The 27,716-nt window shown below is 43.8% G+C and overlaps 1 protein-coding gene across 2 annotated transcripts; it reads left to right on the plus strand.

Moving 5' to 3' along the window:
- The first annotated feature begins 1,836 nt into the window (after positions 1 to 1,836).
- Positions 1,837 to 27,372, plus strand: PLCXD1 (phosphatidylinositol specific phospholipase C X domain containing 1). 2 transcript variants are annotated; one of them, XM_087726904.1, is made up of 8 exons: positions 17,570 to 18,962; positions 20,143 to 20,197; positions 21,271 to 21,419; positions 22,430 to 22,566; positions 22,894 to 23,022; positions 23,168 to 23,323; positions 23,815 to 23,998; positions 24,774 to 27,372. In XM_087726904.1, the coding sequence occupies exons 3-8, from the start codon at positions 21,296 to 21,298 to the stop codon at positions 25,010 to 25,012; spliced, it is 969 nt and encodes a 322-aa protein (XP_087583030.1). In that variant the 5' UTR covers positions 17,570 to 18,962; positions 20,143 to 20,197; positions 21,271 to 21,295; the 3' UTR covers positions 25,013 to 27,372. The 2 variants fall into 2 exon arrangements, with proteins under 2 accessions (XP_013910341.1, XP_087583030.1); XM_014054866.2 differs by lacking the exons at positions 17,570 to 18,962; positions 20,143 to 20,197 and adding an exon at positions 1,837 to 2,052.
- The last annotated feature ends 344 nt before the right edge of the window (positions 27,373 to 27,716 follow it).

The raw sequence follows: 27,716 nt of genomic DNA on the forward strand, positions 1-27,716 counted from the left end.
TCTGATATATCAAGTTTGGTTGGTTTTCCAGAGGAAGAGACAGACGATCTGTGTTCACTGCATAAATGCTACCAGGATAAGGCACAGATAATTTTTTAAACTGATTACATGCTATCAAGTTGTTGTTGACTCCTAGCAACCACCTAGATAATGACATGACAATCTCCATGACAATCTCTAACATGGTCTTTCAGGTCATTCAATAGTGGAGACATACTGGATGACGTCCAAATGACTTTCAAGCCAATGCTCTTGTCTTCTTGAAGTAGGATACACATTACATACGCAAGAACTCCCCGTCCAGAGGAAAACCTTAAATAATGTGCCAAACTTTAACACACTTTTATAAAGATTTATATACTCCTACTGGGAAAGATTTCAAACCAGACAGTATTTCTCAACCGTGTCAACTTTAACATGCTGGCTGTGGAATTCTGGGAACTGACAGTGCTGTCTGACTCAGATATTTCTAACCAATCTTTGATACGGAATGTAGATTCCATGTTCATGCAAACCATTCAGCCACACTATTACCTTAGAGCATTGCTCAACCAGTAATTTCTTTCGGATTCGGGTCTCAAGCGCAAGAGAGCCGAGGTGGCGCAGTGGTCAGAGTGCAGTACTGCAGGCCACTTCAGCTGACTGTTATCTGCAGTTCAAGGTTGACTCAGGCTCAAGGTTGACTCAGCCTTCCATCCTTCCGAGGTGGGTGAAATGAGGACCCAGACTGTGGGGGCGATATGCTGACTCTGTAAACCGCTTAGAGAGGGCTGAAAGCCCTATGAAGCGGTATATAAGTCTAACTGCTATTGCTATTGCTATCCCCCAAAATGAGGTCAATTGAAGTGTACCTTGCAAATACAAGCCCTGCCCATTCATATACTATACAAGCCTTGCCTGAAGCTTTGTCAGTAATGGCTCTATGAACTGTCTCTTTCTCCCTCTCTCTCTCTCTCCCCCCACCTCTCTCCCGGAGAGGTTTTCTGTACTTTTCATATACGATCCTTCAGATGATTTCAGCACATTGATTTAGGAGACAGTAACAGTTGCAATGTATGGTTGTGAAAGTTGGACCATAAGAAAGGCTGAGCGCCAAAGAATTGAGGCCTTTGAACTATGGCGCTGGAGAAAACTCCTGCAAGTCTCTTGGACTGCAAGGTGATCAAACTGGTCAGTCCTAGAGGAGATCAACCCTGGCTGCTCTTTATAAGGCCAGATCCTGAAGATGAAACTCAAATACTTTGGCCACCTAATGAGAAGGAAGGACTCACAGGAGAAGAGCCTAATACTGGGAAAGACTGAGGGCAAAAGAAGAAGGGCTGGATGGAGTCACTGAAGCAGTAGGTGAGCTTAAATGGATTCCAGGGGATGGTAGAGGACAGGAAGGCCTGGAGAAACGTTGTCCATGGGGTAGTGATGGGTCGGACATAACTTGGCAACTAACAACAACGACAGGTACCGAATCAGCCCCGAAAACACATCCCGAACCGGATCTTCGTGTGTCCCGTTATTCGGAAATCAGCGCGGGATGCTCCCTGCCTGCCTTTTTTTTTTTTTGCACTGCAGACGTGCATCCCGACTCATGCGCTCCGCATTTACCCTATTTAGACACACCGTAAACTCACCCCTCCCGATTCTCGCCCAGCATTTCAACCAGCGCTTCGGCCGGCATTTCCCGCCTGGTCCGAGACGAGGAGGAGGAGGAGGAGGAGCTGCGCTGTCGGAGCAGACCAATGGCGCGGCTGGTATGCAAAGAAGCTCAAGATTCGCGGCCGCGCTGCGGCAGGAGATCCGAGCCGACTCCTCTGGAGGGACTGCGGTTCCACTCGAGTCGGACGCTCGCTCGCTCTTTTTGCTCAGGGTCAGTGATAAACCTAAACAAATCCCAAAGCGCTGCGCTCATGTTGGGGGGGAAAACAAAGATTTGAGGACTCCGGATCCCCGAGGGCATCGTGAGATCTGTTTTGAAAGGAGCGGGTTTTGAAACTCTTCAGTCTGTTTCCTGGAACGGAGTGGCTTTGATTGATTGGTCCCCTCGCTTATTCGCTGTCAGTAAGTAACAGAATGGAGTTTCTTTTTTCCTCTTTTGTTTTAATGATGGTAAGATGAATGAGAAGAGTTGTGGGTCCTATTATCCCCGATGACTTGGAATTAAATTCTTATTGTGGTTTATGAAATGTGTGAATAGGTTTGCCGCTTTATTTTTACAAGGGGAAATCGGACTCTGTATTCTGGGATATTTCACTTTGGCATTGAAGCATTAATATGGCAAGATGATAATAATAGCAAGAATCGGAATACATTACTTAATATTTTCTTTGCAATTTGATGCTTTTATTGGGTTACTCCAAATGTGTAGTGATTCTGTTGAATAGTGTTCAACTTGCCCCTTCTTAGCAAACTTTCTTTGGGGGCGGGGAGAGCCTGAATGGGCAAAGATTCAGAGAGGAAGGCTGTATACGAGATGCTCTTTGTTAGGGCAACTGCACCATAAAAGACCCCTTGCCATGACCTTATTCAAATTAGCGATTAGAAGCCTCAGATTCTTTGGGTGCTTTCTGAGAAACTTAACTTGAGTTTGATCTGGTTCTCAAATTCTGCTGAGCCATAAGATGGTATATTTGATTTTAGCTTAAGCAATTTATTGAAGTGGGTTAAAAATTCATAGTGGTTTATTATGGTTCAATGTATGAACCTCATCCTAAAGCCTATAGCTTTGCCCTGCCATTTGACAGCACTCAGTTGACCCTGGACCTAGCTAACAGTTGAATTGGACTAACTAGTAATATGGGTAGCCCTTGACTTGTGACCACAGTAGTACCATAAAATGTATTGTTAAGTGATGCAGTCATTAAGTGTGGCATCAGGGGACTGTACACAATTTTATAACTTTTTTTTGCCATAGTTGTTAAGCAAGATTTCACATTACTGTGACTTGCAGCCTTCCCCACTGGTTTTCCCATTGACTTGGCTTGTTGGAAGCCAGAGGGGAGGGTCACAAATGGCGATTCCATGACCATGGGATATTGTAGCCGTCACAAATGTGTGACAGCTGCTAAGGATCTGAATGTTGATCATGTGATTGCTGGGACACTGCAACAGTTGTAAGTCATTTTCTTCAGTTCTATTGTAACTTTGAATGGTCAATAAATGAATAGTAGTAAGTTAAGGACTGCCTGTACTAAACATCTGTCAAAAATAATGGCTATGAAGAAACTACCAAGGAGAAAACATTACTCCCATTTACAGTGACAGGGCAAGCAAGTTTATATAAAGAAAGTGAACCCAAATATGTTCCAGTACCGAAGATGCTACCTATTCAAGCAATGAAACATCTGCATCAAAACAATTCAGCTCAGAGGACTCCACAGTTCAATTCTGAGTTGCATATATTCTCTTCCTTGACAGCTCCCCACTGACATTGGGGTTCCCCATATAGGCATCAAATGCTTCAGAAAGCATACAAATGAGAGAAATTTGAAAGCAGGCAAACCTCCACCCAGGAACAGTTTTTTCCCCCTGCATGAATGCCTACAATAGCATGCCCTGTCCACGAGTGTCAGATACAGACTCCAATAAATGGCACAACTGGATGGAAAATAGCAGAGTGGGCAAAAATAATTATTATAATGATCATGGATGTGCATCATATTAAAACATAATACCAGCACACCATAGATAACACCAAGGATTATGTCCCAGAACATACAATGTTGACAACTGCGATCAAGACTACAATTCTAAGAGCAGCTGGAATAAAGAAAATGAAGCTTCAAGGCAACTGTTCAAACTAAACCCCAGGAAGAAAAAGACACCTGAACTTGACTGAGTTGTCCACTTCTCCAGCTGCTCACTGTCATGACAGAATACCACATCCTACACAAAGGCTTCAACTATAATATACCGTAAATTATGTCAATTAGAATTTTTTGCAGCCTTGGAGGCAGCATTTAAAACCACAGGACTTAGCAAAGAAACCTAAGAGAATGTAAGACAGATGTTCACATCAGAGACCATAAGAGCACAGATATAGAGCCAATTCAAAGCAGAGGACAGAGCAGCTCGCAAAAACCCAAAGCTGGACCAAACCATCATCATCCTCCCAGCAGACAAAGACAGTACCAGTTATCATGGTCAGATCACAAAGGAAACTGCATCTGTATAAATACTAATCCTGTGCAGAAACTAGACAAACTGATCAAGAGAACCCCTAATGAGGTAAATACAAAAGGTCAAATCACAAAAGAATTTGTGGCGGATGAAAAGCAATGAATTCATTCTTCCACGCTTCCATGAACACCCAAAAATACAGTAGCCCAACATACCTCTTTTGAGGTATCCTTGGTGCTCTCTGAGCTTGGTAGTTTTCTTACAGAAGTTTCATTACTCATACTAGATAGCCTTGCACTGATGATGTTGCCTAGTTTGGGTAATAAAACATCTGCAAGAAAACTACCAAGTTCAGAGAGCACCAAGCACCTCTCATTTCAACCCTGAGCTACAAATCTCCTCCTTTATTGATGCCTCTTTATCCAAGTGTATTGTTATCAGGGTCGCCAAAGTACAACACTGGTAAATAATGGCTTGAACACTTCACAGAAGGGAGTGAATAGTCTATCAAATTCTCACTACAGACTTCCAGACCTCCAATGATGGAGGAAAATGAGATTATGGTTTCATTCAGTGTCATAATACTCTTTACATCTATAGACCCAGAACTAATGAAAGAATCTATGGCAGCAGTACTAAACAGCACACCTAGCCTTTAATTAAGGTTGAAATACCACAAACATGTACCTTATCAACATCTGCCTCGTTACCTACTTTCAGTGTGATGGGCAAATATGCCAACAAATCAGAGGAACACCCAGGGGCCATAGCAGAGACTATAATGCAGCATCTAGAAACTATAGTACTCCTACACAAACAATAAAAACAATGGGTCTGGAATGTAGATGACACCTTTATCATAATAAAAATGAGACAATTAGAGAAGAAACATGAAACCATCAACACCATCTTCAAAAGGATAAAATTTACAAGGGAAGAAGATGAGAAACACACACTCCTTTTTGACATCTCCATCAGCAAAGAGAATGGTGGCAAATTAGAAACACAAGCCTATCAAACAACCGGTTCCACCACAAAACCGCGGACGACAAAATCGCGGTCGACGAAAGTGCGCATTTGACGTCATCACAGCGCGACGAAAACATCGCGCTGTGATCGAAAAATGTAAAAATAAAGCGAAAACCTTACCCTAACCTCCCCCAAACCTAACCCTAAACCTAACCCTAAACCTAACCCTTAACCTAAGCCTAAATCTAACCCTAAACCTAACCCTTAACCCAGTGGTCCCCAACCCCCGGTCCGCGGACCGGTGCCGGGCCGTGGAGTACCTGGCACCGGGCCGCGCAGCGGCCGGGGGCCATGATCGCTCTTTTAAATCCGCTCCTCTTAAATGCATTTCTCTCCCCCACCCTCGGCTCTCTCTCCCTCCCTCCCTCGCCGTCTCCTCCCTTCTCTCTCCCCCCCCTCCCGCACCGATCCATCGCCAGGGAAAGAGAGAGTGAGAGAGTGAGAGAGGAGGGAGAGAGGGAGAGAGGGAGTGAGTCAAGAAAACTGTTCCGGCCGCCGCTGAAATGACTCAGTAACTTTTGCGCTTGGATCTGCTTTTTCAAACCTCCCCCAATCATCATCGCCTTCCTTCCCGCCCTGCCGCGCTTGGTCTGGCTCTTTTCTTTTTTTGCTCTCTCCTCGGCTTTTCCTGCTTTCTCCCTGCAATTTTGTCACCCAGATGCATGCTGTGGTTCGCGAGTGCGGCTCGGTTTTATGTGTCCGCTTCTCTCCCTTTCTCTCCACACCCCCCACCTCCATTTAATTATTTTTTTTAAAAGAAAGAAAACCGTAGTTCTGCCAATTGCAAAAAAAAAAAAGTGTGTGTGCGTGCATATCTGCCGGCGGGTGTGTGTTTGTGTGGTGTGTGTGTGTGTGTATGCGCGCGCGGAGAGAGACTGGTTGGAAAGGAAGGACAGGACTGGCGGTGTGTGTTTCTGCAGCCCCTCCAGTGGAGGCTGCACTAGCCGTCAGATCTGGTTTTTTTTTTTTCCCCTCTCCTTTTTCCGGCAGGTCGTTTTAATCCTTGCTAATTACTTTCTGTTCTTCGCTTGCCAGCTTCCTTCCCACCCTCCTTCCTTCTCCTCCCCCCCCCCGGCCGGGTGTGCCTCCCCACTTTTACTCCCAAACAGTTATATATTTATATATATATTTATTTTCTGTCTCTCCACGGGCATTCGCGCGCGCGCGCTCTGTTCTTTGCCCGCCGAATGTGGTGGGGAGGGGGAGGGCGGGCAGAAAGGTTGGTCCGGGTTGAGGGTTCAGGATGGTCTTTGAGGAACATAAGTCTGTCCGGGTGGGGGGGGCATATTAAAGCACTTTATATTTATGTAATTGTATTTTATTTTGTAAGGCATGTTTAAATACAATAAAATAAAAGTTGTTTAATCAAAACAATCTGATATATAAACAATCAATGTGTCATCGCGAACAACGCCCCCCCCACCCCTGCGCGCGCTCAGCGGGCCACGGTAAAATTATCAAAGGCTGACTGGTCCGCGGCGATAAAAAGGTTGGGGACCACTGCCTTAACCTAACGCTAAACCTAACGCTAACCTTTAACGTAACGCTAAACGTAACCCTAACGCTCTAAACCTAACCCTAACCCTAACGTAACCCTAACCCTTAACCTAACCCTAACCCTAACCCTAAACCTAACCCTTACCTTTATGTGAATCGGCTTGCTTTAATTTTATTGTTATTTCAATTTTTAATTTTTTTCGTCGCGCTGTGATGACGTCAAATGCGCGCTTTCATCGATCGCGCTTTTGTGGACCGCGGTTTTGAGGGGTCACGCAAACAACCACCTCCATTAAACAAGTACTCTACCACTAAAATAATAACCCAGCTTTGTAAGAACATTATTCAGAGGACCACAAGCACACTGCAGCAAGTCAGAACACCAGAAGGAGAAAACAGACTACCTACACAACATTTTCCAACAAAATATATACTCATGCAACTTTATCAAAAAGTCCCTGACTACCCAACCTACTACAGCACAACTAATATAGGCTGTGGAAAAGATAACACTGCCATATATCAGAAACATCTGGGAAACAATCCACAGATTAGAACCACAAATCTGTAGCTCACAAACCAACTAAAATCCTCTGAAACATCTTAAGTAATTCAAAAGACCCAATAGCTCAAGAAGAAGAAAAACAAGTTAGCTACAACATACAGTGTAAGGACTATAACAGCCTCTATGTAGGACAGACAAGCAGAAGACTAGCAGAATGCATCCATGAACACCCACTAGTAGTCAGAAAACATGATGACAACTCTTGAATTTCACAACACAACAGACTCAACCATAGTGTCAATTGGGAAACACTGAGTATTTTAGACTAAACAAAATCAAAAATGCTTGGGGATTCCTAAAGTCTTGGCCTCAGACAAATCAGCGATAAGCAAGTACACAGACTTAAAAAATATTTACATACCTGTCAGCTTCTGCTTTGCTGCTGCTTCAGCTGTCATGAAACGGGGAGGGAGGGTTTGGTATTTGGGAGGGGTTATTCGATGTGCTGGAGGAATGTTCTAGTATTTACTGGATGGTTGGACTACGCATGCGTGGGTGCTTCCCGCCTGGACCAACGGCCCCGACATTCCATCTTCGTGATGCCTTTTGAAGTTATCTCACACCTGACACTTGAAGGACTTATGATTGGCCTGAGGCTATGATCCCAAGGGGTGGGGAATGGACTATTCTATATATCAATTGCTTTCGCGCCTAATTAAACAGACTTCGCTTCGCAACTGCTTGCTAACCATTTGTAATTAGTAAAAGTACTTTTGATTTCCAACACATGGAATCTCTTGGTATTTCTTTCCTAATTATATAATGGAGGGATGCTGACAAGAAGCGAAGTCTCACAAAACCCTTTCCAGGAGACCTACGCCTACCGTGAAGGGAGTAAATGTCTTCGCCGGTCAGAGAAGACGAGGAGGCCGCTGCTTGTGATGTGGATCCCAGCGAGGCCAGCCCCCCCGAACTTTCGCTTCATGAGGCCGGACCTCCCGACCTCTCGCTTCATGAAGATTTGTTTCAACTGCAGATATCAAGCCAGCCTGACCCCCCCCCCCCACGATGGTCCACTTCGGTAGGACAAAGAGAGGAAGGGGCAAGCTGGGATGCAGGGGTTACCCGAAGGCAACCCCGACAATGACCGCTGGAGACGGGAGCCGTAAGAAAACCCCAGAGGAGAGATTTGCCTGATTATGGGGGACAAAGGTACTTTGGGGAAAGAGGTGGGGAAGATGAGGAAGATTGGAGGGGCTGGGAGCGAGAGTACCCATGCGCTGCTTCACCCCCCCTCGGGATGCTTCACCCCCTGCGGCTGGGGGTTTTGCCGGACCTGGGGCCCCACCTCCCCGAAGGCACAGAATGGCCAAAATCCCTCCCCTGCCTATGAGATACAATGGAGATTCTGCCAGCCTGGCCTCTTTTATTATGCAAGTCTTCAATTACATGGAGATCTATGGCCGTGATTTTGAGTCAGACACCATGAGGGTGAGGATGATTCTCCTATCTTTGGACGGCGAAGCGGCTGCCTGGTCCACTGCATTGCATATGTCTGCTTCCCCCCTCCTGAGGAATTTCAATCGGTTTATGGAGGCTTTCAAAAGACGCTTTGATGACCCCTTGACTGAAAAGCGAAGCAAATTGAAATTTATAACCCTCGAGCAGGACGATAGGCCTGTAGCCCAATATATCCAGGACTTTCAGCGCCTTTCCCAATACATGAGAGGGTGGGGCGAGGAAGCCCTTTTGGACAAATTTGCTTTGGGCTTAGATGAAGACATTTATCAGCAGTGTGTCAATCGCAATCTGCCCAGACGTTTGAACACTTGGTTTGAACACGCAGCTGACGTTGAACTCGACTTAAACAGGCTTCGCTGTGCCAAGGAGGAAAGGAAAAAAAGGAAGGAGAAGGCTGCAAAAAGCACCCCCCCGCAAGGCCACAAAGCCCAGTTCAGAGGGAGGGCCGAGGGGAGAGGGGCCCCCTCAGTGAATTCCAGACCTGTAACATGCTTCCGTTGCGGGAAATTGGGGCATCGCGCCCCCGACTGCCATGCTAAATTGCCCACCACCGCCCAACCCCCACCCAAGCGAGAGGAGAAGTCTGGCAGAGCCTCCGACAAGAGGAAGAAAGAAGCTGCCTTCGCTGTGGACTCCAGGCCCCCCCTTTTCGGCCAGGCCTTGGAGGGAGACGCAGATGCAGCAGCCCACTCCTCCTCTTCTGAGGACTCCGATGACGAAACATCGCCTCACTGGGTGAGTTCAAACAAAGGGCCCCTGCTAATCCCCATAGAGTTAAAAGTTCCCCCTGAGGGGCAACCAGCACCCTTTCACGCCTTGCTCGATTCAGGTTGCTCCCGGTCCATGATCAACCCAGCTATGGTGGAGAAATTGGGTCTCAAATTGTGTACTTTGAAAACCCCCATTGTGTTTTGCCAGATTGATGGATCCATTGCGGGGGGGGGCGCCCATTTTTTTACGGAGCCTTTGGAGATGAAGATGGATTCCCACACTGAACTAATTTCTTTTGTAGTAGCGCCTGGCATGGACAGGCCACTGATTTTAGGCCTCCCTTGGCTCCGGAAGTGGAACCCTCACATAAATTGGCGAACAGGCCGCTTGCGCATTCGCACAAAGGAGCCTCCGGAGGGGGAGGGCACTCCTGGGCAAACTTTGACTGACACTCCTGAAGTGGCCGCTAGAGGGCAGGAAAGGATTGATGGAGAGGAAAAAATTCCTAAAGAGTATTGGGACCTTAAGGAGGTTTTCAGCGAAAAGTCTTCCGACAAACTGCCACCCCACAGGCCTACTGACTGCTCCATCGACATCTTACCCGGGGTTAAGCTACCAAAACCCCAAATATATTCCATGTCACCCAGGGAGATGGAGGAAATGCGGACTTTCATTGATAAAAATTTAGAACGTGGATTCATTGAACCTGCTCGCCCCAAAGTGTCTGCCCCTGTGCTTTTCTGTGAAAAGAAAGATGGCTCTCTGAGATTATGTGTTAATTTTAAAAACTTGAACGCGATATCAGCTCAGAATGTCTACCCACTTCCGTTGATGAAGGACATGTTGGCCCAGTTGGGGAAGGGCCACATTTTTACTAAATTGGACCTCAGGGAAGCTTATTATAGGGTCCGCATAAAGGAGGGAGACGAATGGAAGACTGCTTTCAACTGCCCTCTTGGTTGCTTCCAGTTCCGGGTCATGCCTTTTGGCCTGCAGGGGGCCCCTGCAGTCTTCATGCAATTAATCAATGACATCTTGCATGACCATCTCTACAAAGGAGTTATCGTATATTTGGACGATATCCTTATCTATACTCGCACTTATGACCAACACGTCGCTCTTGTGCGCACTGTTTTGAAAAAACTCCGAGCCGCTAATCTTTATGCCAAATTGTCTAAGTGTGAATTTCACCAAACTAAAATTGACTACCTTGGATATCGCATCTCTCCTGCCGGCATTGAGATGGACCCTGAGAAGGTGAGGGCGGTCACTGAATGGGACGCGCCCAAAACTCGTAAACAGTTACAAAAATTTTTGGGCTTTGCTAATTTCTACCGTCAGTTCATTCCTTCTTTTGCTAAAATTGCGCTTCCTATAACTAATTTGCTCAAATCCAAGGGGGAGCCTAAGCCTAACAAGCCTCTGGACTGGACCATGGAATGCCAGGCAGCTTTCGAAAAGCTTAAACGCCTGTTTGCCGCTGAGCCGGTGCTAAAGCATCCTGACCTGGACAGGCCTTTCGTCGTCCAGGCTGACGCCAGCGACGTCGCCGTTGGGGCCGTCTTGTTGCAAGCCAACGACCAAGGTAGCCTACAACCTTGCGCGTACACCTCCCGGAAGCTCACAGACACAGAGAGACGTTGGGCAGTGTGGGAGAAAGAGGCTTTCGCGGTCCGTTGGGCCCTGACCACGTGGCGCCATTTCCTGGAGGGCGCTAAGCACCCGTTTGAGGTGTGGACTGACCACAAGAATTTGGAAGCTTTGAGAACGCCACGCCGTCTCTCCCCCAAACAAATGCGGTGGGCCCAATATTTCAACCATTTCAATTTCACACTTAAATATATCCCGGGTGGGAAGAATTTCATGGCAGATGCCTTGTCCAGACTACCTCAATATAATTGCTCTAAACTGAGCATCGTCCAACCGCTCCTAGCGGCTCCAGTGGTCACGCGCCAACAGGCCCGCGGGAAAAAGGAGGTGCCTCAAGATCTTCTTTCTGACCTCAAGCTGGCGCTTCCTCAAGACGACTGGTTCCTGAACCATCGGGACGAGTGCACTATGAGGGACGATCTGCCGTGGATCGGTGCCAAATTGTACATCCCCGCCTCCCTACACCTGGTGGTCCTTCGTTGCGCACATGATTCCAGATTGGCGGGTCATTTTGGATTCGTGAAAACTTTGCATCTAGTGAAGAGGCAATTCTGGTGGCCCTCTTTAAAGAAGGACATTGAACTTTATGTGGCCAGTTGCCCGGTTTGTGCGACCGCTAAACGGCCACCGGGGAAACCACAAGGCCTGCTCCAGTCTGTCGCTCGCCCGGTTGCCCCTTGGAAGGAGATTTCTATGGACTTTATTGTTGAGCTCCCCGAAAGCCAGGGACACACTGTCATCTGGGTTGTCACAGACTTGTTTTCCAAGCAAGTTCATTTCGTGCCTTGCCACAAAATTCCTTCCGCTAAGGCGCTGGCTAAACTCTTCATTTCCCACATTTACCGCTTGCATGGAGTGCCCGATCGCATCATCTCTGATCGGGGTGTCCAATTCACATCGGTTTTCTGGAAGGAATTTCTCAAACGTATTGGCTCCGCCCAGGGCCTTAGCTCCGCCTACCATCCTCAGACTAATGGCGGCTGTGAACGGACTAATTCTGTTCTTGAGCAATATTTACGCTGTTTCATCAATTATCAACAGGATGATTGGGTAGACTTGTTACCACACGCTGAGGTGGCCTACAACAACTCTGTCCATTCCAGCACGGGTTTCACCCCTTTCCGGGTCGTTTACGGTCAAGATTTTGTTCCTATTCCTGAATTGCCTCAGGACCAGCCGCAAGTTCCGTCAGTCGCGGACTGGAGTGAACGTCTCAGTCGTGTTTGGCCATTGACCCTCTCCACTTTGGATGCTGCGCATCGGGCTCATAAGAAACAGGCGGATAAGAAACGCTCTCAGCCCTATGAATACCGGACTGGTGATTTAGTTTATTTGTCGACGAAGTTCCTGCACACGACACAGAGGTCAAAGAAGTTGGGACCCAAATATGTGGGGCCCTTCCCCATAGTGAAGGTCATCAATCCTGTCTCTGTTCGTTTACAATTGCCCAAACACCTCAACCGGGTCCACCCGGTGTTCCACATTAACCTCATAAAACCTGTTCGTGTTTCCCACTTGCGTCCCCCTGATGACCCTCCGCCTGCTCCTTTGCTTGTCGATGGGGAACGTCACTTTGAAGTTCGTGAAATTCTTGACTCCCGCAAGCGCCGTAATCGCATCCAATACCTGGTGGCTTGGAAGCATTTTCCTCCCTCCCACACGGAATGGGTTGATAAATCCCATGTTCGTGCTCCCAGACTGCTTCGGAAGTTTTATGCTGCATACCCTGACAAGCCTTAACTTTCTCTCACCCCCTCCCTTCTTCTTTTTCTGTTTTGTTGTTTGTCTGTTCGTTTGTTTTTTTTCTCTAGGCCTGACAGCCTTTTTCCGGGGGACGGCCGGATGTCAGCTTCTGCTTTGCTGCTGCTTCAGCTGTCATGAAACGGGGAGGGAGGGTTTGGTATTTGGGAGGGGTTATTCGATGTGCTGGAGGAATGTTCTAGTATTTACTGGATGGTTGGACTACGCATGCGTGGGTGCTTCCCGCCTGGACCAACGGCCCCGACATTCCATCTTCGTGATGCCTTTTGAAGTTATCTCACACCTGACACTTGAAGGACTTATGATTGGCCTGAGGCTATGATCCCAAGGGGTGGGGAATGGACTATTCTATATATCAATTGCTTTCGCGCCTAATTAAACAGACTTCGCTTCGCAACTGCTCGCTAACCATTTGTAATTAGTAAAAGTACTTTTGATTTCCAACACATGGAATCTCTTGGTCTTTCTTTCCTAATTATATAATGGAGGGATGCTGACAAGACCATTCAAAATAGACAATAAAAAGCTAAAATGGAAAGAATACAAAATAAAAAATCACAACACCATCTGGTCAGTAATCAAGATCCAGACAAGCAGAGATTAACAACAGGATTAACACCACCCAATCAATCAAACAATAAATAACAGCCCAATCAAGGAAAAAAAATCAAGATTACCAAGGAAAAAAACATCACCCCCACCAACACTGCCAAGTGCAAGCTACTGTATATAACAGGGAGTAAACCCTAATCTCTTCCAGCACTGAAGATGTTATCTAATGGGACAATGAAATATCTGCATGAAAACAACCATGCTCAGAGACCACTTGAGACTCCACATGTGAAAATTGCTTATTTCAGAGAAGAGGATTCATCAGATTACTTGGACTGGGTCATCAGTAACCTGGAAACTGCTGGTTAAGAGGGTTTAGTATGGGGTGGAAGAGCATCTCCAATACTAGGCATGGTTTTTTTTAATTTAGAGACCCACAGTAATCCCTCTGTGTTTATGGAAATAGGAAAATAGCTGTTAAGGGTTTAAACAGAATTAGGGGTATGCAGAACTGTGTTGACAGGCCACTATAATGCTAATCTAGAATGATCACATTGATTTCACTGGCACACAGGAGAGAAAACCACTATCAATAATCAGAATAAAGTTTGAGAAGCTTTTTTTAAATGGTAAATCTTTTTCCTCTCTTGGGTTGGTATCTCAGACTGATTTGAAAATCTGAAGGCAAGATTAGAGATTGTATTAAATGGCCTTGTATCTGCATATCTATATGGAGAAATAACAGAAATATATTTCTGATCAGGAATATAACACCCAGTAAATACAAACTTTAAGGTTTCACTAATGCTGCAGGTTGCATCAATATAAACAATGTCTTGAATGTACAGATAAAAAATAAATATGTTTTTCCATATTTAACTATTTTAATCAGTCAAAGTTTCTGCCAATTTGGGAATAGGACTGTTAGCTCTTTGCTAGAAGGGCATTGACTCTTGATCGCTGGGGTGATGGAAGCTGTTGGTCATCACATCTGGGAGCCGCCAGTTTGCAAAAAACAGTTGTAGAAATTGCTTGGATTCAACTTCTTTGTTTTTTTAAAAACATCATTTTTACAGCTGACAGTTCCAATTGCTGGATCCTCCATACTGAGGATCTGAATACTGAATACTGACATATTGCATGTATGCAGGTGTTTTTGAATGCAGAGTATTTCTTTTTTTTTTTTTACATGTTTGGATCCATATTGAGGTGATGTATTTCCAAATAAAACAGTTTTTAGTAATGATTATTATTTCTAGATCAAATTAATTGCATGTGCTCTTATAGTTGTGAATCAAATTGATAACATTCTTACTGCTTTAACTTAGGTCTCAGTGGAAGAGATTGTCTATAGTGGAGTTATTTCTTTGGCTCAAAAATTTCATCTAGAACAACTTTTGGTGCCCACCAAATCTGGTAGATTTTTCTTTAATCTGCAAACAGATGATTCCGTGAGAGTGTATGATAACAGGAATGTGGCATGTTGAGATAATTTCAAGATCAAGGAGGCTGTGCCTCTGTGACGCACTCCTCTAACAATTGTATTTTTAACTGACAGTTTATGGGGGCAGGAAAATGACCCATTTAAGAAACAACAAGCAACACTCAAGAGGATTATATAAAAATAGGTCAATAGAGGAAGGACTTGCATTAAATAATCAGGCTGCATCTGTTTACATCTTGTAGAATCTGATGGCAAAGCCATAAAATATCTATGTGGCATAAGGTTAGATTCAAGTGAGCTTGTTGAACAAAGTGCATGACATAAATTAGACTGCACTGAACAACAGGATGCCTTCTAATCAATTTCCCCCAAATTACAAATATTTAATCATATTGGAGTTTTTAGTATTTAGATGTGAAAATATACAATATTATACAATGTTTTTATTTTGACCTTGGACAACATAAAGTAAAAACATCAACAATATGAAATTAACAATTGCAATATATAGTAATAGAATTTCTACTGAAGGTTGTGACAGATATGAACATCTGTTTAATTTAGGTTATTCTGTAATCCTTGGGGATGGTATGTTCAAATCACAGAACCAATTAGTTAAAAGAAAAATCCTAGTATCTTGATTAAGAAACCAAGTCTAGTAGTAGAAAATTGGCTGTGCTTAAGTGAACTACTTTGGTGGCGGGGGTGGGTGGAGTTGTCCTTAGTTTATCATAGAAACCCATCAGTTCACAGAAACCCACCATTTGGAAAACCAATTGAAAATGATTGTCGAAATCTTTTGTTAGAAATAACTCTGTTTTCACTGGATAGCTTATTAGTGTGAATTGGCTTTGGAGACAGCGATACAAATATTGATCCTGATTATGTGGGTTCAGCTTATCGTGATCTATTAGATTGTCACTGAAGGTTATGTCCCCATGTGTATCAGTTACATAAAGAAGTTGGGCCAATGATGTTATTGGGATGATTTGGGATGATGATATTACTTATTCCTTAGTACTCAATTGCTTTGAAAGTCATTGAATTTGGTATTCAACACATTTTGACTTGATGATGATATTACTTATTCCTTAGTACTCAGACCTGGCATGTATTACTGAAACATGGCTGGGCACGGAGGAAGGAGTCCCCCTCGTTGAGATGTGCCCAGCCAGATTTCAGGTGCTGCATCAGCCGAGAGCCCAGGGAAGGGGTGGGGGTGTGGCTATTGTAGTCCGGGAGTCTTTAGTACCTCGTAGGATCCCTGCTCCGGAGCTTGTCGGGTGTGAGTCCCTGCTGGTGAAGCTGGACCTCAAGGGTCAAGTGGGTCTGCTGCTTACGTACCTGCCTCCCAACTGCGTTGCAGCAGCCCTCCCCTCGGTCTTCGAGTCAGTAGCCGAGCTAGCAGTTGAGTTCCCCAGACTTATGGTTCTGGAGGACTTCAACTTGCCTTCGCTCGGTGAACACTCTGATGGAGCGCAGGAGTTCATGGCTTCCATGACAGCCATGGGCTTGACTCAGGTAATCCGAGGCCCAACTCACTCAGCGGGTCACACGCTTGACCTCGTATTCCTCTCGGAGCAGTGGAGTTACGATCTTGGTCTGAGGGGTAATGAGACCATACCCCTGTCGTGGTCAGACCACTACCTACTGAGGCTAGACTTCCGGAGGCCAAACCCCCACCGTAGGGAGGAGGAACCGACCAGCTGGTTCCGCCCCAAGCGACTGATGGATCCTGTTAGGTTCCAGACGGAGCTTGGGGTTATTCCTGATACCCTCGCCCACAGTTCGGTGGAGACCCTCGTCGCTGCCTGGCACTCGGCAGCTTCGGAGTCTCTAGACCGGATTGCGCCACTACGGCCCCTCCGGGTCAGCGGCCCCCGGAGGCCTCCTTGGTTCACTGAGGAGCTCCGGGAGATAAAGCGCCGGAGGAGACGCCTAGAGCACTCGTGGAGGTCCGATAGGTCCGAGTCGAAGCGGGCACTTTTAACAGCATGCACCAAGGAGTATATTCGGACTCTAAGAACAGCAAAAAGAACATATATTGCCTCCTTGGTAGCGTCCGCCGAGTCCCGCCCAGCCGCCCTGTTTAGGATAACCCGCTCCCTCCTAAATAGGAGGGAGACGGGGGACCCCTTACAGGGTAAGGCTGAGGAGTATGTCCAGTTCTTGGCGGACAAAGTTGCCCGGTTTCGAGCGGACCTGGACTCCACCCCAGTACATCCAGCCGGGATACAAGGGGAAGACTTGGCAAACCATCTCTGGGTTGAGTTTCAGGAAGTTGCCTCTGGGGATGTGGACAAGGCTATGCGAGCTGTGAGTGCCTCCACCTGCATACTGGACCCGTGTCCCTCCTGGCTGGTTGCCAACAGCAGTGAGGTGACACGAGGCTGGATCCAGGCGGTTGTTACCCCTTCCAGTCTGGCTTCAGACCCGGTTACAGCACAGAAACCGCTTTGGTCGCATTGACCGATGATCTCTGGAGAGCTAGGGATGGAGGCCATGCTTCCATCCTAGTTCTCCTGGACCTCTCAGCGGCTTTCGATACCATCGACCATGGTATCCTTCTGCGACGACTGCGGGAGATATGGGTGGGCGGCACTGTTTTGCAGTGGTTCTCCTCCTATCTCTCGGACAGGTCGCAGTCGGTGTTGGTAGGGGGGCAGAGATCGTCCCTGAGGCCCCTAACGTATGGGGTGCCACAGGGGTCGGTCCTATCCCCCCTACTATTTAACATTTACATGAAACCGCTGGGCGAGATCATTCGGAGGCATGGGATAAAATACCACCAATATGCGGACGATACACAGTTGTATCTGTCCGCCCCGTGCCAACTCAATGAAGCGGTGGACGTGATGAACCGGGGTCTTGAGGCCGTTAAAGACTGGATGAGAGCAAACAAGCTGATACTCAACCCAGACAAGACCGAGTGGCTGTTGTGTTTTCCTCCCAAAAATTTGACCAACATACCATCACTCAGGCTGGGGGGACAAAACTTACACCCCTCAGAAAGGGCCCGCAACTTGGGAGTCCTCCTGGACCCACAGCTGACTTTTGACCACCATCTCTCAGCTGTGACCAGGGGGGCATTTGCCCAGGTTCGCCTGGTGCGCCAGTTGCGGCCCTACCTGAATCGGGAGGCCCTCACAACAGTCACTCGAGCCCTTGTGATCTCCAGGCTGGAATACTGCAATGTGCTCTACATGGGGCTGCCCTTGAAGAGCATCCGGAGACTTCAGCTAGTCCAGAATGCGGCCGCGCGAGTGATCGTGGGCGCACCACGGTTCGCCCACATAACACCGATCCTCCGTGAGCTGCACTGGCTACCTGTTGATCTCCGGGTGCACTTCAAGGTCCTACTCACCACCTATAAAGCGCTCCATGGTAGTGGATCTGGCTATTTGAGAGACCGCCTTCTGCCAATTACCTCCCTGCGTCCCATCAGATCGCATAGAGTTGGCCTCCTCCGTATTCCATCCGCCAGTCAGTGCCGACTGGCGACTACTCGGAGGAGAGCCTTCTCTGTTGCGGCTCCGACACTATGGAACAATCTCCCCGTGGAGATTCGTACCCTCACCACCGTCCAGGCCTTCCGCACAGCCCTCAAGAACTGGCTAGCCCGTCAGGCCTGGGGATAAGTCTACTTTCGCCCCTCCCGAATGCCGAGTGAATGTTGAGTTTTATTGTTTAATTTACTTTTGTTCACATTTCTTTTTGTATTGTCCTACACTCCCTTCCCCTTTGATTCTAAGCTGCCCTGAGTCCCCTCAGGGAAAAGGGCGGCCTATAAATGTGCAATAAATACAAATACAAATACAAAAAATACAAAATTGCTTTGAAAGTCATTGAATTTGGTATTCAACACATTTTGACTTGAAAATTTTGTCCTGGCACTCATCATTTGTTTGGTACTCAACATACAAACTAGAAATTGTCAGTGTCACCTGCTTTGTGATTCATTACATTATTCCTTATGGAAAAATGTGTTTGGTACTGATTGTTTTTGGTACTTATCATGCCTCCTGGAACCAATTAATGATGAGTACCGAGGTACCACTGTATTACTTCTTTATCACAGCCCGCAGGGCAATCCTCTCTACATTTTGTGATACAACTCTCAGAAAATCTGAGGAACAGAGCATCCATGACCATCTGTGTATGTATGTAAAAATCTGCAAGATGGTAAGTGTGGCATCACAATCCACATTCTGCCCCCTTTGACCTGTATTACACATATAACAAAATAGAAAGGGCTTGAGGCTCATGAGGCTCCCTTACCTGTTTTCACCCCTCCCTTACACACACACAACATGGACATCATTGATGCTGAGCCAGAATTGTGTAAAGAGTGGGAAATCTATGGGTTATAGATCTAAAACTGGGAGCAAGGCACCAGAATGAGAGTTGTATAAATGAGCTCCCAAGGTTGCAATTATTGTCCAGTATTTCAGAATAGAACCGGTTCGGGGGCATGGCTGGCCTGGGTCACTGCCAGTTCCAGCGGCCACCAAGTTACTACCTATTTGGCCGAACTGGTCTGAACCGGTAGGACCCACCTCTGGTGTGTATGTGCAGTCATTGTAATTTTGAAAATAGGTTGTGAGTACTCTAGGCAGGTTTGTTATAACTTCAATCTCTCTCCTCCCCCCTCTTCCCTTCCCTCCTTCCCTCCCTCTCTCTCTGTATCTCTATCTCTGTCTTTCTCTGTCTCTCTCTTCCTCCCTCCCTCTATCTCCATTCACACACACACATACACACAAACTCCAAACTATTAGTAGCTTGCACATGAAAAACAAGAAACAAAGAACTGCGGAATGTTATATACACCCAGAAGAGAAAGACATGCATAGCAAAAAACCAACAACACATTATTCCCCTTCAAGACCCTTGGAGAGTAGCTAGGTTTTGTATAAGGTGACCAGATGTCCCGATTTTGGCGGGACAGTCACGATTTCTAACAATTTGTCCCATGTCACAGGGTGTTTTAAAAAAGTCCCGATTTTCTGGCTTCATGTTGAAAGCCCAGTGGATTTGCTTAAGAAATCCTAACCGGAGCAAGACAAAAGACACTCTGTCTAACCTCTCTCTCTGTCTCAGTACTTTCATTGAGGATATTAAAACATTAAAGCAAGAAAACGCCCCCCCCGCCTTTTTACCTCCTTTTATAAGAAAAAATGACTCAGTACCATAGAGCTCCAGGAAATACTTTGGCTAGAGAAGTAGCGACTGTTCCTTCCTGGATTTCCCGGATGGGAGGGGCACAGAGGTTGGAGGTCAGCTCGTGTGGGAAAAAATGGTGGCTCCTCATTTTTCTTTGAAAAATATTTCCCTGGGACTAATTTCACCATTTTAATTTGCTCAGTTCTTTATATTAACATCTACATCATTCTGAATTGACTTGGAATGCCTGCCTGCTGGTAAGTGAGCTGGTTTTTTTTAAATTTTTTAATGTATTTTAAAATAATACTTTATTTATTGTGCATAGGATTTTTTTAAATAGTTTTATTCTGTGTGGATTCTTTTTTTAAATTGTCTTAGACTATTTAAAAAAAGATTCTATCCAAAATAAATTGAAGTGAAACCATTTTGAAAAATTCTATGCACAATACTTTGAAATATATTGTGCATAGAATTTTTAGAAATAGTTTTACTTCAATTTATTCTGTGTGGAATAGTTTGAAATGTTTTACTTCAATTTATTCTGTCTGGATTCTTTTTTAAAATTGTTTTAGATTATTTAAAAAAAGATTCTATCCAAAATACAAAATACCAGCTGCAGTTATTCACTTAAGAACTGTGGCAATAAAGGTGGTATAGTGACCAAAGTTACAATGGCATTGAAAAAAGTGACTGATGACCATTTTTCACACTTAGCGACCATTTTCACACTTAGCGACCGTTGCAGCATCCTCATGGTCACACGATCAAAATTTTGATGTTTGGCAACAGATTCATATTTATGATGGTTTCAGTGTCCTGGGGTCATGTAATTGCCTTTTGTGACCTTTTGACAAAGTCAAATGGGGAAAACAGATTCACTTATGTTACTAACTTATCAGCTGCAGTGATTCACTTAAGGACTGTGGCAAGAAAGGTGGTATAGTGACCAAAGTTACAATGGCATTGAAAAATGTGACTGATGACCATTTTTCACAGTTAGCAACCATTGCAGCATCCTCATTGTCACGTGATCAAAATTTTGATGTTTGGCAACAGTTACAATTTATATTTGTAAATTGTAGTTATGTTGAAATAAAAAAAAATCACAATACTATTTTTGCGTTGTATGAAAATTTTTGTTGCTCCGTATAAAATTTTTAATCAAGTCCCCCCCTCCCCCCGGTCAAAGGTGTCCTTCTTTACCAATCTGAAAATCTGGTCACCTTAGTTTTGTAGAATATTGAGAATGTCATCAGGATCAGAGACGTGTGAGGATACTGGATGAATTAAATTTGCACCTGCAGACAGTTAAAACCTATTTTTTGTTTAGACCTTTTTCTAGAACATTATTTAAAATGGGGAAAAGGAAGAAAGAGTCAAAAAAGAAATCCATTAACTTGGGCAGTGAAGCTGATAAGTGGATGTCTGATTTACCAGAAAGTCTTTGGGCTGTACCTCTCTCTAATCTGTCATTACCAGGTAAGTAATGCATTTTGAAACAACATTTGGCTAATTGGAAAGAACACAACACAACATAATACAATACAACATAACACAACGCAGTACAACACAACATCATAAAAGCATAATTAGCATTACCTTTTTGAATTCTTAATATCTTTGCAATACATCTCTTCAAAAAATGTAGAAATAAAGGGTGGATTTGCTATATCTGCATGCACTTTAGAGCTTTAGAACATTGTATAGTGTTCTGTGCATCTTGTTAAAATGTATCTAAAATAAAAGGATGTTAGTGAAAACCAAGGTTTAAACTACCCATTGAAGAAGAAGAAATCACCAGGGCCACACAAGGGTTTTTTTCAGTTTAGTTTCCCAACCTCTGTAAACCCTGATTTAAATAAATGCATAAGATTTCCCAGGATAGCTTTAATTGAACCCTATGAACTAGAAGTTGCTCTAATGGCTATGCCAACCAAGTTCCATCAATGTCTAAATTAAGGTGTGATGAAAATCATCCCCATTTGGACGATGCTTCAAAAAATATATTAAAGAAGAACCCAGGAAGATCACACTGAAACAAATTCCTGCACCATACACCCCCCAAAGGATGACTGGTGCCAGAGGTACAGCATATCTAATCCATCCGGGGTGGGGTCTTAGGTAGCACTTACCATATTTGATACAGAGATGAAAGAAGGATTGTTTTAATGAAGAGAAGTGTGTTTTACCTTACTTTAAAAAAGAAGTCATCTTTTCTTGATGATTACCTGATCATGTCACCACTTTGCTCTCAGGTAAGATTTATTACTTGTATTTATTACTTATAATATTTGATGGTTTGCTGGGAATTATAAAAAAACTCAAAGAGCAGACTTTGAGGGACCACTAGGTCTGTTTCTGCAGTCAGTTTTCTCTGGTTTTATATTAGAGTAAGAAGAGTCTTAGAGTGAACTCTGGTGCAGTGGTAAGATTTGAAAAGGCTGACAAATGATTAAGATTAGGTTGACTTTGTCTTTAATCCTATATAGGTAGTCATGATGCAATGACATATTGTCTGGATAAGAAGTCAGAAGTCAGTGCAAATGGATCCAAATTGTTGCAGTTACTTGATAAACATATGCATTGGATAGTGCACCCTATTATTTTGAGATGGTCAATAACACAGGTAAATATTTTTGGACTTCCCACTTTGTATTTTTGGAGCTCTGTTTTTACAAAATTAAATTTGCTTATGCATTTTTTAAATTTCTGCAATACATAGACTAATACAATATCATAAGAAAGAGCAAAATCATTGGATGAAAGTGATCTATGTTCCATTTATTTTGTGTTAGAAACATTGTGGATTTTACCAAAGGCTTGTAGTCTGCAGTCCAAAACTGTTCTCTTCCTAAAACTGTTTAAAATTTAGGAAATGTATATCATTGATAATTAAACTATATCTTTCTTGCAAACATTTTAGAAACTTTTGATTTTTTTAAAAACGTTTCAGGATCTGACTGTGTTGGAACAATTGGATGCTGGAATTAGGTATTTCGATTTTAGAATAGCTCACAAACCTGATGACCCTTCCATGAAATTATACTTCGTTCATATGTTATATACAACAGTGGAAGTAGAGGTACATTTTCTTAACTGAATTCTATTGAAATCATGTGTTGTGAAGTCTGCCTTCTGTCCCTTCTGAGATATTTGCCAATTATAATTGATTCCTTTTCTTCCATGTCTCACACTGCATGTTATCAATCTTACATTGATTTTTATAGGTTGTTCTATGGGACATTTTACGATGGTTGAAAGACCATCCTTGGGAGGTGGTTGTTCTAGCTTTCAGAAATTTTGATGGCTTGGATGAGATTCATCACAATCATTTGGTCTCCTGCATAAAGAAGATCTTCAGTTCCAGATTGTGTCCTAGAAATGTGAGTTGCTTAGAAAACTTAGTTTTAAGATTTTGAGACTATGAGATTACTAATTCACATTGGTATGGTCAGATATTATACTGAGGGAATGTGGAGTGATCATATACAACTGAGTGATACTGTAATACTTGGCAAAATTTGAACAATTCCTGGGCAATACTAAATGACCCCTGCAGAACTTGTCCAATAGAATTCATTACAGCTGTATCCCAAGTCTGTTGGATATGAATAATAGAGAACCAGTTTACTCTAGTGGTTAAGGCATCAGGCTAGAAAGTAGTTCTAGTCCCACTTTAGCTATGAAAGCCAGTTGGGTGACTTTGGGCCAGTCATTCTTTCTCTTAGCCCAACTCTCCTCACAAGGTTGTTGTTTTGGGGAAAATAGGAGGAAGATGTGTTGTATATGTTTGCTGCCTTCAATTATTTGTAAAAATAATAAAGGTGGGATATAAATAAATGAAATACAAATGTTATCTTACTCTTCCTTTCAGATTATCCCAACCCTCCGCAATATGTGGTCAAATGGCTACCAAGTTATTGTGTCTTATGACGAAATAATGCAAGTGGTGCATCATAGTGAATTGTGGCCTGCAATTCCGTACTGGTGGGGAAATAAGGATACAGCACGAAAGCTTATTGAGGTTTTGGAAAAAAAGAAGCAAAGTGGTCGCCCAGGTATTTGTCCCTTCTGTGTATATGGTGTATATCCTGAATCAACTCCTGAGTTCCCCTCCATGAGCGTTCCAACATATATCCACCAAAACTCAGCAACCAGCTTTTGTGATGATAGACCAAAAAACCACAAAAGCCAAGCAATCTTCAGTCCCCGCCTTCCCCTGTTTGTTAGCCGCCCTGAGTCTCTCGCCCTGAGTCTCTCGGGAATAGGACAGCATACAAATTGAATAAACATTCAAACATTCAAACAGTTTATGAGGATTTGCATTAGGTCTAGTGATCAGATCAAGAAGAAGTCCACCAATTCGATGAGATTTCCTGCAGCCCATGTTTTTTTTTTTTTTTGGCTGGAAACAAGGTTCCAAAATTTTCACATAATTCAGAAATGTGTTCCCATCTTTGCAGTCAGATGGATATATGTAGAAATGATTTTATATTAAAAAAGCTTTAATATGAGCAGAGCAACATTTTTATACTGAATAACAAGGATGTTGAAAATACCTGTTTTAATTTGGGTTGATTTGCGGATACTCAGGCAGACATTTCTAGACTGAATTTGGGATTCATCCAAAATAAGATGTAAGAAAGGTATATTCTTTCTGTCCCTTAGTTGCAAGTCACCTTAGGGATGCTCATAATGCATATATTTTGCAAATAAAGTGAGTTATCATACCCTATTAAAATAAATGGATGAGACATTCCTTTCTTTGGAAAATTGTTGGTAATTGTTACAAGAATCAAATGGCAATTCTTATTCCTGTTTTTCCCCTTCCAGATGGATTATTTGTCGCAGGAATCAATCTTACTGCAGATTTAGGATATATTTTGGCAAATATAAACAGCTCTGTTAAAAAAATGACTCTGAAGGCTCTTCCATTACTAAATATGTGGGTAAAGAAACAGCATCCTGGATCAAAAAAGGACTGCATTAACATCGTTGCTGGAGACTTTATAGAAAAGAATAATTTTGTGGAGAATGTGATAAACCTTAATACCAAACTGATTTTACAATAACTCCATTTAGATCATGTTTTGAAAGGAGATGATGGGACTAACTGCAAGGATAAAGTAAGATGTAATACAGCAAATAATTCACCTTCATATTTTTAACCTGCAGTTAAGTACTTATTTAAAAACTGTATTTATGCATCACTGTAGAAAATGTCATGTTTTTAAAAAAAAGATCTTTCATGGAATAATTGGTTCTCCTGCAAAACGTGCAGCATCTACAGAATTTTGAAACATGGAGAACTTTGATCATCTAATTAGTTCTGTATATTTGACTACCTCTGTGCTGTCCCACTCACTTGCATGCACATGTAACGGTGCTTTAGTAGGTTTATTGATGCTCCCTGGCAATTCCCTTCACCAAAACTTCAGAACTGTCCCAATTATGTCCAGCCAAAAGAAGACCTATGTTAGTCCACAGAGCAATAACCAATGAGTCCACAAGGTACTTGAAAGTTTCCCAGGCAAGACAAATCCACCAGGTAAAATTAAATCCACAACACAAGGGGGTTCATGAGGCAAGAAAAATCCAGAGTTCACAAGGCATGATCCAAAGTCAAGGCACGGTGTGAGTCCAATGCAAGGCAGGAATCACAACGACCAGGAAACACGCAGCTAGGAAATAAACATGTTGTCTCCACCATCGTCTCCATCTGCCTGCTATGTCAAATAGTGCAGCCCATCAAGAGGGATGAAGCTACCTCCTCATGAGTAATCAGGCTGACCTTCACTGCTCCTGCCTTTTCTCTGTCCTATGTGATGCAGAAGGCAGTTCCTCCTAATCACCAACTGGCTGCAGTTGCATGCTTTCCCCACCTGAAGCCTCAGGGCTGCCATGCTGCAGCTACGCTTCAGCCAAATCCTTCTCAGCAGTTGCCTGAAGCCATTGACCAACTCCCCTCCTAATAGTGCCTGGTACTGGTACATCCTTCTCTGAACTCACATCTGTAAAGGTATCTGGTAACACATCCAGGGATGTCATCATACCTTCCAAGATCATACTTGAAAAGAAGTTGTGCATTTTAGTAAGTAATGCTTTCCTCGTATACACTTGTGTCATAGCCCCATTGAATCCTGGTTGAGAGAAGGAAGATAAGTTGGAACCAGGACCATCCGACAGGGATGGCATGTCTCCCTTCGGATGCTTGGAGAGGCCATGGGCTGAGAAAGCTGCTGTCCCAGGTATATCAGGCATTGGAGGAGGTGGTCGACTGGGTGGTGTGCTCCCTGACCTCACAAACATGGGGAAGGATCAGCTGCAGACTGGCAGTGGTGTTGCGAGGCAGTAGATCTCCTCTGATGAAGAACAGCTGCCTCCCCCACTCAATCCAGGGGCATGGAGAGTGGAGCAGAGGCAAACTCAAAGGAGGTCTGTGAGGTTGCTTGCAAGGTCACCCTGCCCCTCCTCACAAGGAACACCTGGCTTGGGTTGAATTAAGCAGAGCCCAGGAAGGAACAATTCTTTGCTTTGGCATGTACTTCCCTGGCCTTGGAAAAATTCTGCTTTGATTTGGATTTCTGCCTATGGATTTTGACTCTTGCCTCTGGACCTCTTATCCTGTGCACCTGGAATTTTGTGTACAACTTGACCTTGCCTTGTGGATTTGCGCCTTGTTTTTGGACTTCCTCTCTGCCTTTGTGATTTAGCTCTGGTGATTATTGGCTTTTATTTATGGGACTGTGAGTGCCTGCCTTCAGGGAAGTTTGGGGTGGAGCTTTGCTGAATGTTGTAGTCAAGTTGTTGTGGACTTAACAGATCAGTAAAGGACACTATTGAAACGTGCTTCTGCCCAAGTGACCTGGGTCATAACAGCTTGACAAATCTGAATTAGTACAAAGAATGTAGACAAAGCTGCAATGTAGTTTTGGTTCAGTCATTGTGATTTACAAACCATAGTTTGGCATACCATGACGTAACATATAGAGCCACTTCTGGTTAATTGACAGTAAGTGAACTCAACCACTTAGTTAAGTCAGAGTTTTTCAAACTTGGCAACTTTAAGACATATGGACTTCAATTCCCAAAATCTCCCAGCCAGTAGACTGGCCTGGAAATTCTAAGAGTTGAAGTTCATATGCCCTAAAATTGCCAAGCTTGAGTATTATTGATTTTTTTTATGCATTCTATCCCAAAACGAGTTGATGTTAAATAGTACCAGTTAGGATTTTAAGCGAGCTTTTATTTGTAGGTTCCAATAATTGAATATGGGATGTAATGCATGCAAAGTTTTAGTACAAATGAGCTACATTTCCTGAATTCTCATGAGTTCTTAGTAACAAAGAAGGGAAGGCTTAGTGTGTCCTTTTTACATGCAGAGGATAATTGTAGGCAGAATTGAAAACCTAGCCAAGTGACTTGAATGTAAATATAGTTAAATCTTTAGTGGCAATAACTGTATACTATAAAACTGTAAGTTTTTAAAGAGGCCAGAGACTTAGCAGTATGCAGGGTGCAGAAAGCAAAACACATTGATTTTTAATTCTATTTTTAAATTTTTTTCAGGTTTGGATAATTTTTTTCAAGTATAAAAAGGGTCGGATTCCAGGGTATTTGTTGCTGTATTGGCAGCTGTAAAATATAAAATTGTATTTAACTTTCTATAAATGCAGCTATAAAATGAGAAAGAGAAATTTCTGCGGCAACCAGTTCTAAATTTTAAGCATTTCTTTGGTCAGTACTTTTCAGTTCAAGATCACAATTGGTTTTTGG

This window comes from Thamnophis sirtalis, unplaced genomic scaffold (assembly GCF_051295495.1).
Source record: "Thamnophis sirtalis isolate CommonGarterSnake01/CBP01778 unplaced genomic scaffold, rThaSir2_p1.2 scaffold_12, whole genome shotgun sequence".
In the NCBI taxonomy this organism is placed as follows: domain Eukaryota; kingdom Metazoa; phylum Chordata; class Lepidosauria; order Squamata; family Natricidae; genus Thamnophis; species Thamnophis sirtalis.